Genomic DNA, 14,413 nt, shown 5'->3' with positions numbered 1-14,413 from the left:
GAGGCATTTTCAATGCATTATTTACTTGAATCCTCAGAATCATTTTGTCAAGGAAGCTGGGTTTTACTCTCCCTTTATTACCATGGAGGGTATCACACGCCCAGTAAGCTTAATTCGTTTCCTGAGCTGCCCTTGCATTAAGGAACGGAACTGCGCGATGTGAACCCAGCACTCTCCCTCTCTGTAACCTGTGGTCTTAGCCACTACATGTACGTCACTGCTGTTGAAAAGACATTTTTATATTTGATACTGATCACAATATTCAGGACTGAAAGCATAGTCATGATGACGTTATGGCAGGTTTGTGGACAAAGCCAATGCATATACCCGGTGTCTACAAGTCAAAAAATTACTAATACGAAAACTGTTCAGTGATTCCCTTCTTCAATATGAATTCAGAGGAGAGAGTTTTTGCTGAGATGTCAAATGCAGTCAGTTTGAACAGCAGTTGTACTTACTGCGTTTTTACACCCCACAACTCTAAGAAGGAAACCTGCAAAACAGTTTTATGCTCACCAGCTTGGCGTGCTTTTGATTAAATTTCAAGCGTTCAATCCATTAATCTTTTTTGTCCACGCGTAATTTGTACACAGTTTTGTTTTATTCAGCTAGGAAAATCTACATTTGTCAAAAAACGGACAGATGATTTTGGTGTCCAAAATTCACCGGACAAATATCATTGTTTATAATTTTCACTTGGCATTAATAAAAGAATAATTTCTATGTGCGTTTCGTGAATTGGGACGTCTTCTGACTCCAGGGTTTCATAGAATGACAAATGGATTGTTGGGGGAAATCTGAAGCTTGTATTAAAAGTTTAATTCACTGAACATTCAGAACAATTGTGGGTGAGACAAAGAAATATATCTTCCTCAATGAACTTTTCTTTTGAAAAAGGAAAAACAAATTATATCATTTGAATAATATGCTTTATGTCGTTCAGTAATTACACGGAAAAAGGAATTGGTTCTTTTTCTCTTAATCTCTAAGGCTTAGACAGTACATGTTTCTTGTATATAATCTTTCCTAACATTTAAAGAAGCAGTTACATAGAAGAATGATAAATTAAAGGAGAGCCATGGTGACAAATCGAGCTTTTGATACCGTTATAATCCTCCTTTTTACAGTAACTCATTCAAATCTGTAGCATCAACACATTCATTTCCATATATACTAAAATGAGAGAGGGAAAACGTGGTTTCTGGAAACCCAAAAAACAGCATAAGGCTAGTGTATTAGGGGACTCAGCCTGCTTAATGCGTATTTAAGCAGCGAGAGCTGGTCACTCTCCGGAAGGAACTCAAAACGAATACAATGCTACACGACTTTATTGATAGCCCCAAGTAGTACGTCCAGCCACAGGAAAAGCATCCCAGTAAATTAAATCTTCCAAAACAATTTTCAAATTGCTGTAAACTTCTTTTTTGGATAGTATGCCTTTGGTGTGAAGGTTAAGGAAATTGATAAAAAGTCCCTTTTTCCTTAAAATTCACTTAAAGTAGTATGCAGCCTGAAACTCTCTGGGCAATTCTGCAGCGAGTGGCAGCAGTCCTGAGTTCCCTTTATGCTCTGGCACCAGGCCCGAAATCATGGCATAGGAACACCTCACACAGTGAGTGCCATGTATACAAGAACTGCTCTTGCTGCCATCACGGATGACTGATGCACCCGATATTCCAAGCGCCCTGCTTTGTCCGAGGCATTTTCAGTGCATTATTTACTTTAAACCTCATAATCATTTTGTCAAGGAAGGTGGGTTTTATTCTCCCTATACTACCATGGAGGGAATCACACGCACAGTAAGCTTAATTCGTTTCCTGAGCTGCCCTTCATTAATGAATGGAAGTGCGCGATGTGAACCCAGTACTCTCCCTCTCTGTAAACTGTGGTCTTAGCCACTACATGTACTTCACTGCTGTTGAAAAGACATTTTTATATTTGATACTGATCACAATATTCAGGGCTGAAAGCATTGACAAGATGACGTTAGGGCAGTTTGATGGAAAAAGCCACTGCATATACCCAGTGTCTACCTGTCAAAAAATTACCCATACGAAATCTTTTCAGTGATTCCCTTCTTCAATATGAATTCAGAGGAGAGAGTTTTCGCTGAGATATCAAGTGCAGTAAGTCTGAACAGCAGTTGTACAAACTGCGTTTTTACACCCCTCAACTCTAAGAAGGAGACCTGCAAAACAGTTTTATGCTCACCAGCTCGGGGTGCTTTTGACTATATTTCAAGCGTTCAATCCATTATCCTTTTTCTGTCCACGCGTAATTTGTAGACAGTTTTGTTTTATTCAGCTAGGAAAATCTACATTTGTGAAAAAACGGACAGATTATTTTTGTGTCCGAAATTCACCGGACAAATATCATTGCTTATAGTTTTCCTTTTGCCATTAATAAGAGAATAATTTCTATGCGTGCTTCATATATTGGGACGTCTTCTGACTCCAGGATTTCATAGAATAACAAATGGACTGTTGGGGGATATCTGAAGCTTCTATGAAGAGTTTAATTCACTGAACATTCAGAAGAATTGTGGGTGAGAAAAAGAAATATATCTTCCTCAATAAACTTTTCTTTTGAAAAAGGAAATGCAATTTATATCATTTGATTCCTATGCATTATGTCGTTCAGTAATTACAGAGAAAAATGAATTTGTTCTTTTTCTCGTAATCTCTAAGGCTTAGAGAGTACATGTTTCTTCAAAATAATCTTTCCTAAGATTTAAAAAAGCAGGTAAATACAAAAATGATGAATTAAAGGAGAGCCAGGGTGACAAATCGAGCTTATGATACCGTTATAATCCTCCTTTTTACAGTAACTAATTCAAATCTTTAGCAGCAACACATTCATTTCCATTTACACTAAAGTGAGAGAGGAAAAACGTGGTTTCTGGAAACACATAAAACAGCATAAGGCTAGTGTATTATGGGACTCAGCCTGCTCAATGCGTGCGTATTTAAGCTGCGAGAGCTGGTCGCTCTCCGGAAGGAACTCAAAACGAATACAATGCTAGATGATAGCCCCAAGTAGTATGTGCAGCCACAGGAAAAGCATCCAAGTAAAATAAATCTTCCAAAACAATTTTCAAATTGCTTTAAACTTCTTTTTTGGGACAGTATGATTTTGGTGTGAAGGTAAAGGAATCTGATAAAATGACTCTTTTTCCTTAAAATTATCTTAAAGTAGTATGCAGCCTGAAACTCCCTGGGCACGTCTGCAGCGAGAGGCAGCAGTCCCGAGTGCCCTTAATGCTGTGCCACCAGGCCCGAAATCATGGCATAGAACACCTCACACAACGGGTGCCGTGGATACCAGAACTGCTCTTGCTGCCATCACGGATGAATGAGGCACCCGACATTCCAAGAGCCATGCTTTGTCCGAGGCATTTTCAATGCATTATTTACTTGAATCCTCATAATCATTTTGTCAAGGAAGCTGGGTTTTACTCTCCCTATATTACCATGGAGGGTATCACACGCCCAGTAAGCTTAATTCGTTTCCTGAGCTGCCCTTGCATTAAGGAACGGAACTGCGCGATGTGAACCCAGTACTCTCCCTCTCTGTAACCTGTGGTCTTAGCCACTACATGTACTTCACTGCTGTTGAAAAGACATTTTTATATTTGATACTGATCACAATATTCAGGACTGAAAGCATAGTCATGATGACGTTATGGCAGGTTTGTGGACAAAGCCAATGCATATACCCAGTGTCTACAAGTCAAAAAATTACTAATACGAAATCTGTTCAGTGATTCCCTTCTTCAATATGAATTCAGAGGAGAGAGTTTTTGCTGAGATGTCAAATGCAGTCAGTTTGAACAGCAGTTGTACTTACTGCGTTTTTAGACACTACAACTCTAAGAAGGAAACCTGCAAAACAGTTTTATGCTCACCAGCTTGGGGTGCTTTTGATTAAATTTCAAGCGTTCAATCCATTAACCTTTTTTGTCCACGCGTAATTTGTACACAGTTTTGTTTTATTCAGCTATGAACATCTACATTTGTCAAAAAACGGACAGATGATTTTGGTGTCCAAAATTCACCGGAAAAATATCATTGTTTATAATTTTCATTTGGCATTAATAAAAGAATAATTTCTATGTGTGTTTCGTGAATTGGGACGTCTTCTGACTCCAGGGTTTCATAGAATGACAAATGGATTGTTGGGGGAAATCTGAAGCTTGTATTAAAAGTTTAATTCACTGAACATTCAGAACAATTGTGGGTGAGACAAAGAAATATATTTTTCTCAATAAACTTTTCTTTTGAAAAAGGAAAAACAAATTATATCATTTGGATAATATGCTTTATGTCGTTCAGTAATTACACGGAAAAAGGAATTTGTTCTTTTTCTCTTAATCTCTAAGGCTTAGAGAGTACATGTTTCTTGTATATAATCTTTCCTAACATTTAAAGAAGCAGCTAAATAGAAGAATGATGAATGAAAGGAGAGCCATGGTGACAAATCGAGCTTTTGATACCGTTATAATCCTCCTTTTTACAGTAACCAGTTCAAATCTTTAGCAGCAACACATTCATTTCCATATATACTAAAATGAGAGAGGGAAAACGTGGTTTCTGGAAACCCAAAAAACAGCATAAGGCTAGTGTATTAGGGGACTCAGCCTGCTTAATGCGTATTTAAGCAGCGAGAGCTGGTCACTCTCCGGAAGGAACTCAAAACGAATACAATGCTACACGACTTTATTGATAGCCCCAAGTAGTATGTCCAGCCACAGGAAAAGCATCCCAGTAAATTAAATCTTCCAAAACAATTTTCAAATTGCTGTAAACTTCTCTTTTGGATAGTATGCCTTTGGTGTGAAGGTTAAGGAAACTGATAAAACGTCTCTTTTTCCTTAGAATTACCTTAAAGTAGTATGCAGCCTGAAACTCTCTGGGCAATTCTGCAGCGAGAGGCAGCAGTCCTGAGTTCCCTTTATGCTCTGGCACCAGGCCCGAAATCATGGCATAGGAACACGTCACACAGCGAGTGCCGTGGATACAAGAACTGCTCGTGCTGCCATCACGGATGACTGAAGCCCCCGATATTCCAATCGCCCTGCTTTGTCCGAGGCATTTTCAGTGCATTATTTACTTTAATCCTCATAATCATTTTGTCAAGGAAGGTGGGTTTTATTCTCCCTATACTACCATGGAGGGAATCACACGCCCAGTAAGCTTAATTCGTTTCCTGAGCTGCCCTTGCATTAAGGAAGGGAAGTGCGCGATGTGAACCCAGTACTCTCCCTCTCTGTAAACTGTGGTCTTAGCCACTACATGTACTTCACTGCTGTTGAAAAGACATTTTTATATTTGATACTGATCACAATATTCAGGGCTGAAAGCATTGACAAGATGACGTTAGGGCAGTTTGATGGAAAAAGCCACTGCATATACCCAGTGTCTACCTGTCAAAAAATTACCCATACGAAATCTTTTCAGTGATTCCCTTCTTCAATATGAATTCAGAGGAGAGAGTTTTCGCTGAGATATCAAGTGCAGTAAGTCTGAACAGCAGTTGTACAAACTGCGTTTTTACACCCCTCAACTCTAAGAAGGAGACCTGCAAAACAGTTTTATGCTCACCAGCTCGGGGTGCTTTTGACTATATTTCAAGCGTTCAATCCATTATCCTTTTTCTGTCCACGTGTAGTTTGTAGACAGTTTTGTTTTATACAGCTAGGAAAATCTACATTTGTGAAAAAACGGACAGATTATTTTTGTGTTCGAAATTCACCGGACAAATATCATTGCTTATAGTTTTCCTTTTACCATTAATAAGAGAATAATTTCTATGCGTGCTTCATGTATTGGGACGTCTTCTGACTCCAGGATTTCATAGAATAACAAATGGATTGTTGGGGGATATCTGAAGCTTCTATGAACAGTTTAATTCACTGAACATTCAGAACAATTGTGGGTGAGAAAAAGAAATATATCTTCCTCAATAAACTTTTCTTTTGAAAAAGGAAATGCAATTTATATCATTAGATTCCTATGCATTATGTCGTTCAGTAATTACAGAGGAAAATGAATTTGTTCTTTTTCTCTTAATCTCTAAGGCTTAGAGAGTACATGTTTCTTCAAAATAATCTTTCCTAAGATTTAATAAAGCAGGTAAATACAAAAATGTTGAATTAAAGGAGAGCCAGGGTGTCAAATCGAGCTTATGATACCGTTATAATCCTCCTTTTTACAGTAACTAATTCAAATCTGTAGCAGTGTCGCGTGCCCTGTCCTCGCCGGCAAGAACAGCACGCAACAACAGCAGGATTCTTCTGCAGAAAGCTTTATTCTTCAGCTCTTTGTGAAACAAATGAGTTGGGCAGGACCCAGAGGGGAAGGAGAGGCTTGCTTATATAGTTCTCATGCTCTGACCTGGTTGGTGCGGCTCCATATGCCTTATTAGCATAACCATTTGGTGGGTCTCATTGGTCCTTATGCCAAGGCGCAATTAGCATGTAGTTTAGTGGTGTGGGATGATTTGTCATTAGGAAGTTCGGGGCCTTCCGGCTGCCCTGCATGGGGCGCTATTTTCTGAGCGCGGCTGCCAACATCTCCCCCTTTTTTGTCTAACAGAAGCTCAAGGCGGAACTTGCCAGCAGAGGCGGAGACAGAGGCCTGACCTCCATCATACTTCCTGATGCCCCCTTTTTGGAGAGGGGTTCTGGGCATCTACCCCTATGCAGTCAGGCATGCCTCTCAGAGGGGTCCAAGACCTCTTGCAGTGCTTTGCCTCGCATCCTCTGGCTGGCGTTGGGACCGCTTGGTACAAAGGGTTTGGACCCTTTTTCTCAACCCTCTTGCACCATGAGCTTCTTAAAGAAAGCTGTGATTAAGCATTGAGGTACTCGGGCCTGGTGCAGTGCCACATGGGCTCAGGGTGCAAGAGCTACCTCAAGCTAAAGCCGAGCTTCCTTCTTAAGCATGTTGAGCCACACTTGGGGAGAGGCGCCAATGTCTATCGCCATTAGGGCTTGAGCAAGGATCACCTTGTCCTGCTTATGTTGGTTGCGGAGTCTGCATAACAACCAGAGTAAGAGCATGAGACCTCCAAGCAGGAACACGCCCATCCCAGCCATGCCCGCCCACTCCTTGACGTGGGAGAGAGCTCTGAGGAACCAGGAAGAGAGTCCTTCCGCTACGGAGATATCTAGACGGGTGGAGTTGATGTGGATAATTTCTCGCCGCAGCTCTTCTAGTGTCCCATCGAAGTCTTGGGACCAGTTTCCTGAAAGATACTGGGACAGGTCTCGTGACAGATTAGCTGCCCGTGTAAAATTTTTATATTGAATGCTAGTGATGCAGAGGGCACGATATTTCCGCTCACATCCCAATTGGGCCATTTGCCAGAGCACCTCCATTTGTTCCTCCACGAGATCTATGCGTTGATTGAGGATCATTATTCCTCCTTTCAGTTTGCCATCAAGTGTGGACTGTTGGTCCAGGGCAGAAGCTACTGAGGCTGCAAGGTTATTGAGCTCTGTAGCCGATTTGATGGAGGTGTCTAAAGCTATACCAGCGGCGGTGGCTGCGACCGCGGTTGCGGAGATCAGGAGCACTATGGCGGCTGTAACACCGAAATCGCGCCTTTCTCGAAACAGAGTCATGGTGTTAGGGGCGTCTACGGGAACAGGGACCCAACGGGGGATGCGGACTACCAAAGCATTGGTAAAGTTACGCGCATCCCAACACTGAGACAGAAAGCAGGTTTCATTGGAGCAGGAGTCAAAGCTACTATTGGATAAGATAAACAGAAATGGGGGGTATACGCATACTGGAGAAGGTGGAAAAAGGGAATTAGGTGACTCTGGACCTGATTTTGCTGAACACGTGTAGTTCTCGTTGTTATGGGTCATGATCATGTTCCAGTGTGCGCGCATGTGGTTATTCTCGCACCAAAAGGTGATATTTTTTACACCGATTCCCCCACCCTGGAGGGCGGAAAAGGGGGAGAGGTCGGTACACGAGCCATTGACTCCACACAGCATCCATTTATGGAAGGGGTTCATGCTCAGCTGCTGACGAAACTCGCCTTCGAGCACCTTTACTGGCCACCAAGCCTCATTGGCTGGCCGTCCCTCCATATCTGGGGAGATGGTAAACTCCTGCCTCTCAGTTGCCCACGTTACTACAGTTGACTGACAGTCAGTCCAGGGCCACAGCTCTCCCTCATAGTCGCCCACACAATGGGAGGCATATTTGGGTTGACGAGGCCTGTCGGTGGAATTGTTCCTGGGAGAGTGTACAAATGTGCCATTGATCCAGAGAACCATCTGGTGGATAGTCATGTTCTTATAGGACGGGCTCCCTTCCTTATTAGGCCCTTCAAATTTAGCTGACATAACGGGGAGGCTACTGGCCTCTAGAATTATGTCACTGAACCATCCGTATTTCCTCCGTTTCAGGGAGATACAGCCAGCTAGATTCTGAGTGGTGAAGCATAATGACCCATTAGTTACGAAGGATCGGTTTTCTCCCAGGGGAGCTACTAGGGTGTCTTTAACTAAGTAGGGCAAGTTCATACTAGTATTGGTAGTGAAAAAGCGCGGAAAAACGGCTGCATTGAAACGGACAGGCATAGGCTTAGGAAAGGCAGACAGGATTCCCCATCTCAATACTCCCTGAGTCGGGGTCTCCAGTGTCAGGAGCAGGGTCAGGAGGTACAGCGAAGTCATCTCCTTTGTTTAGGACTTTCCTCGTTAGGCGCTCCGGGATCCAGAAGGGATTTTCTTCACCCTGGGGGAAAACACACACAGCTCCCCTGGATCTGATTATGATTGGATCCGGGCCCTTCCATTGGTTAGATAACACGTCCTTCCATTTTACTAGTTCTTGTGGGTCTTTTGGCCACTGATTATGGCGATCCGCTGCTGTATGGCTTTGAGCATCCAGATTCAAAAAATTTATAGTGAAAAGTGCTAGGGCTATGGCAGTTTTTGGTGTGGGGGGTATATCTTCAATTCCCCCTTTTTGTTTAAGTAAATAGGATTTGAGCGTGCGGTTCGCACGTTCCACAATCCCTTGACCCTGTGGGTTGTAGGGAAGGCCAGTGATATGTTTTATCCCCATGTGATGACAAAATTGAGCAAATTTTGTAGAGGTATAGGCTGGGCCATTGTCTGTTTTCAGAATCTGTGGTAACCCCCATGCGCTCCAAGCTTCAAGGCAGTGCTGGATGACATGGGAAGCTTTCTCTCCTGACAATGGGGAGGCAAAGATGACTCCTGAACAAGTATCCACGGATACATGTACATATTTCAGTTTCCCAAAAGACGAAATATGCGTCACATCCATTTGCCAAACTTGTAAAGGCCTAATACCTCTGGGGTTGATCCCAACATGAGGTGTGGGAAGGAAGCTGCAGCAATGTTGGCAGCTAAGGACAATGTTCCTAGCTTCGGCCCTGGTTATGCTAAACCGCTTGCGCAGTGTTTCGGCAGTGACATGAAATTGTGTATGGAATTTTGAAGCTGTGGTGATAGGGTCTAGCAGGGGAAAAGCTATATTTCTGGTTGCGAGGTCTGCCAGGTGGTTGCCTTGGGTCATAGGCCCGGGAAGGCCTGAATGTGCTCTGATATGAGTTATATACAAAGGAGATTGCCTATGAAGTAGTGCTGATTGTATCTGTTTGAACAAAGTGGCTACTGGGCTGGACGCTTTGATTAGCCCGGCCACTTCTAGAGATTTGACTGCATTAACTACATAACAGGAGTCAGACACAATATTTAAAGGTTCAGGAAAGATTTGTAGGACCTCTAAGACTATGCGACATTCCACTATTTGTGGAGTGTCAGGCGTGTAGCCTTTTGTCACAACTTTGCCATCATGGACATAGGCACCTGTGCCTGTCTTAGACCCGTCCGTGTAAACTGTTTTTCCATGAGGCAGCGGGGTTAGGCTAGTGACCCGAGGAAATACTAGGAGATGATTTTTGGCGAAGTTGATGAGGGGATGTTTAGGGAAATGATTATCAAAGGTTCCTGAGAAACTGTAAGCAAGTATGGCCCAATCATCGTTCATAGCACATAATACTTGTATCTGTTCTACGCTGTAAGGGGTTATAATTTTAGCTGGAGCCTCTCCGAAATGTGTCATGGAGGTTTTTACTCCTCTCAAAGCAAGTTTGGCCACGGCTGCTGGATAGTACTCTATTGTCCTAGCCTGAGAGGCTTGGGGATGAATCCAGATCAGTGGGCCGTGCTGCCATAAGACTGCAGTTGGCAGCTCTGGGGTGGGAAGGACACACAACTCAAAGGGTTCATTCGATTGCACTCTATTTAATTGTGCTGTCATCAAAGCCTGTTCTACTTTGCGAATGGCTTGTAATGCCTCAGGTGTGAGGGAGCGCGGTGACGTTAGTTGTGGGTCTCCTTCTAGGGTTTTAAATAGTGGAGTCAATTCAGTGGTGGGTATCTTTAAGTATGGGCGCAACCAATTAATATCCCCTAGGAGTTTTTGGAAGTCATTCAAATTTCGCAATTGATTATGTCTTATCTCAAGCTTTTGGGGGCAAATTACATCTGTGTAAATGGTTGCTCCTAGGAATTTGCTAACACTAGATTTTTGGACCTTCTCGCTTGCTATATTCAGTCTCCAATTTTCTAGGGATCTAGTGAGATCTATATATGCTTCTTCTATTTCCGCTGGTTGTGGGGAGCAAAGAAGGATGTCATCCATGTAATGGATGATCTTTAGCGTGGGATAGGTCTTACGAATTGGGTCTAGCGCTCGCTGAACGTACAGTTGACATATGGTGGGGCTATTTGCCATTCCTTGAGGGAGGACCTTCCACTGAAATCTGGCATCGGGTTGTTCATGGTTAATAGCTGGCAAAGTAAAAGCAAATCTTTCCCTGTCCTTGGAGCTTAGAGGTATAGAAAAGAAACAATCTTTAATATCTATTATGAGCACTTTCCATTCTTTGGGTAAGGCAGAGAGGAGTGGCAGTCCCCGTTGTACGGGTCCAAGCATTCTCATTTGAGCATTTACTGCTCTCAGATCATGAAGCAACCTCCATGATCCTGACTTTTTCCTGATTACAAATATGGGTGTGTTCCATGGGGACACAGAGGGTTCTAGGTGTCCCACTTGGAGCTGCTCTTGCACTAAGCAATGAGCTGCTTCTAATTTTTCAGAGGATAGGGGCCACTGAGGAACCCATACGGCCTCCTCTGTGAGCCAAGGTATGGGCATGGCATCTTCAATGGCCCCTATGAAAAACCCAGGCCGTGACGGTCATTCTTTACTTTGGGCAGGATGGGCTCTATGTGTCCCTGTTGGTGTTTCCCCAGCCCCTTGCCAGGGATGTATCCCATGTCCATCATCATGCCTTGGGCGGGGGTGGAGTATTCATTAATGAGTTTGAGGCCTAAGTCTCTCATGACATCCCTCCCCCATAAATTGACCGGTAGAGGGAGTACATAAGGGGTGACTGTACCCTCTTGTCCTTCAGGGGCTCGCCATTTCAATGGTTTGGCACTAATTGAAGGGCTTGACTCATATCCTAAACCTTGTAATGAATGTGAGGATTGGGTCACAGGCCACTTGGAGGGCCACCAGGTTGCAGAGATAATACTTTTATCTGCTCCAGTGTCTAGGATTCCCTCAAAGCTCTTTCCCTCTATTTGAAGAGTTAATTTTGGTCTGTCTGCTAAATCTAATACTATGAAGGCTGAATCCCAGTCAGAGGAGCCGAAGCCCCTTTCTCCCCTCTCCGTGTTGGTAGCAGGATAATTGGCGTGGAGACTAGGTAAAACTAAGAGCTGGGCTATGCGGTCTCCCGGGGATATAGGATAGATTCCTCTGGGAGCCGAACACATGATTTTTACCTGTCCTTCATAATCTTGATCTATGACTCCGGGATGAACTACCAGGCCTTTCAATGCAGCAGAAGAGCGCCCTAGGAGTAACCCAATGGTATTTGGTGGTAGGGGGCCTTTAAAGTCTGAAGGGATAGGCTGAACTCCCATCTGTGGAGTCAACACTATTCTGGTGGTGGCACGGATGTCCAATCCCGCGGAACCTGAAGTGGCTCTCCTTGGGGGGCCTGGTTGTTCCCGAATGACACTTGCGTGCTGGTTGCCCCATATATTTGCGGGCCCTGGTGACGGGGGCCCCTCTGGGCGTTTTTTGGCAACTCTAAGGGTTTCCCTTCTATATCTTTAATAGACCGGCACTCATTAGCCCAATGCCTGCCTTTCTTACACTTAGGGCACAATTCAGGGGTCTTTTGGGTTGTTTGTTCTGAAGCTGGGCTCCTACACTCTCTCTTTATATGTCCTAATTTCCCGCATTGAAAGCATTTGATACTTCTGTTAGTGATCCTGGCTTGTTTGTGGCTCTGTAATATGGCTGCGGCTAGGCCCGCATTGGTGAGTGGCCCTCCTATTTCTCTACAGGCTTTCAACCAGGCATGTATCCCTTTTTGTTTCCAGGGTGTTATCGCCTGTCTGCATTCCTTGGTACATTGTTCAAACACTAATTGCTCCACTAGGGGCATTGCTTGTTCCTGATCTCCAAATATTCTGCCTGCGGCCTCTATCATACGAGCGACAAAGTCAGAAAATGGCTCACTCAGCCCCTGAATAATTTTTGTCAAATTGCCTGATACTTCTCCTTTGTTGGTGAGGGCTTTCCATGCCTTGGCGGCGCACATGTTTATTTGTGCATATACCTGTAAGGGGAAGGCGGTCTGGTCGGCTACCCACTGTCCTTGGCCCGTCAGCATATCATATGACCATGCAGGCTGTCCTTCGGCCGCGTTTGCGCGTGCCTGGGTCATGCTGATATCATGCCACAATGCCTTTCATTCTATGTATTGCCCCATACTAGAAAGGCATGCCTTAGTTACATATTGCCAGTCTGCGGGTGTCATGGCTGTCTCTGTTAATCTCTCAACTTGTGCTATGGTATAGTTAGCACTGACTCCATAAGCCCGAACGGATTCTGCTAACTCCTTAACTTGTTTATGGCTCAGGGGCTGGTGAGAGCGTACACCGTTATCCTCAAATACAGGAAACATTTGTCTAATTGCCTGAAGAGTATCTGGGTGGCAAAAGGAGAGTGCGCCACTCACGTAAGGTGGCGGGGCAAAGGGCGTCGGGGGACACCCTGCTTTCATTTTTTCCTTGGTCCGCTTTTCAACTTTGCTGGTTCCCTTACTTCTACACTCTGCGGTTTTATTTTCTTCCCCTTCCTCTGCGGACGTTAATTCCTCCTCAGATTCCCTATTGGAGAGTTGGAGGTCCCTCAACTCTTTCCAGGGGTATTTACTATTTTCTCCGAGGCGATTGTCACTCGCTTCTCGGGGCTCTTTCGCTTTTGCCCTAGGCGGGCTTTCTCCCTCACTCTGAGGTTTCTTTACCTTCGTTTTTGTGGCCTTTTTTCGGCCGCGCGCGCTCTCTGTTTCCCGTTCCGTTTCTGACATGCTCTCTTGGATATCTGTCAATGCTCTCTGACCTTCTTTTATTACCTTTTCACATCTCTCATCTTGCAGACAAGCTCTAATCAGTTTCCAGAGGGGCCTGGTGCCTCCCCTCAGGCTACCCTCCTCCTCCTCTCTATCAAGATCTTTCCCCAGTTTGTCCCAGCTCGGGATTGAGAGGGACCCTGAACAAATGAACCAGGGGGCCACACGGTCTATCTCCTTCACAAAAGATCCTAAGACTTTGCTGGAGACCTTCAAGTTTCGCTCTTTGAGAGCTGTCTGCAGCGCCGTGACTAATGACGGTGCATTCCCCATGGTGCCTCCTTATTTACAGAGAACCATCAACCATCATCCTAAAAAGCAGGGGCCTCTCGGAACTTACCCCTCCGGGCTTTCTTCTGACCTGCAGTTCTGAATCCTCTCCAGATGTCTGAAGGGTCCTCCCTGTGCCGGTGATGTTCTGGTTCCCGGGATTCGGCACCACTTGTCGCGTGCCCTGTCCTCGCCGGCAAGAACAGCACGCAACAACAGCAGGATTCTTCTGCAGAAAGCTTTATTCTTCAGCTCTTTGTGAAACAAATGAGTTGGGCAGGACCCAGAGGGGAAGGAGAGGCTTGCTTATATAGTTCTCATGCTCTGACCTGGTTGGTGCGGCTCCATATGCCTTATTAGCATAACCATTTGGTGGGTCTCATTGGTCCTTATGCCAAGGCGCAATTAGCATGTAGTTTAGTGGTGTGGGATGATTTGTCATTAGGAAGTTCGGGGCCTTCCGGCTGCCCTGCATGGGGCGCTATTTTCTGAGCGCGGCTGCCAACATAGCAGCAACACATTCATTTCCATTTACACTAAAGTGAGAGAGGAAAAACGTGGTTTCTGGAAACACATAAAACAGCATAAGGCTAGTGTATTATGGGACTCAGCCTGCTCAATGCGTGCGTATTTAAGCAGCGAGAGCTGGTCACTCTCC

General features: G+C 44.4%; 1 protein-coding gene across 1 annotated transcript; it reads right to left on the bottom strand.

Moving 5' to 3' along the window:
• Nucleotides 1–1,121: 1,121 nt before the first annotated feature.
• Nucleotides 1,122–14,213, bottom strand: LOC140843386 (uncharacterized). Its single transcript, XM_073212714.1, has 3 exons — nt 13,826–14,213; nt 7,203–8,753; nt 1,122–1,173 (listed from the first exon to the last, which is right to left on the bottom strand). Exons 2-3 carry the CDS (start codon nt 8,690–8,692, stop codon nt 1,122–1,124), a joined length of 1,542 nt encoding a protein of 513 aa, XP_073068815.1. The 5' UTR covers nt 8,693–8,753; nt 13,826–14,213.
• Between the last annotated feature and the right edge of the window lie 200 nt (nt 14,214–14,413).

This window comes from Manis javanica, chromosome 1, assembly GCF_040802235.1.
Source record: "Manis javanica isolate MJ-LG chromosome 1, MJ_LKY, whole genome shotgun sequence".
In the NCBI taxonomy this organism is placed as follows: Eukaryota; Metazoa; Chordata; class Mammalia; order Pholidota; family Manidae; genus Manis; species Manis javanica.
Note: the sequence above shows the minus strand (reverse complement) of the source record. Positions and strands in the feature narration are given on the sequence as shown.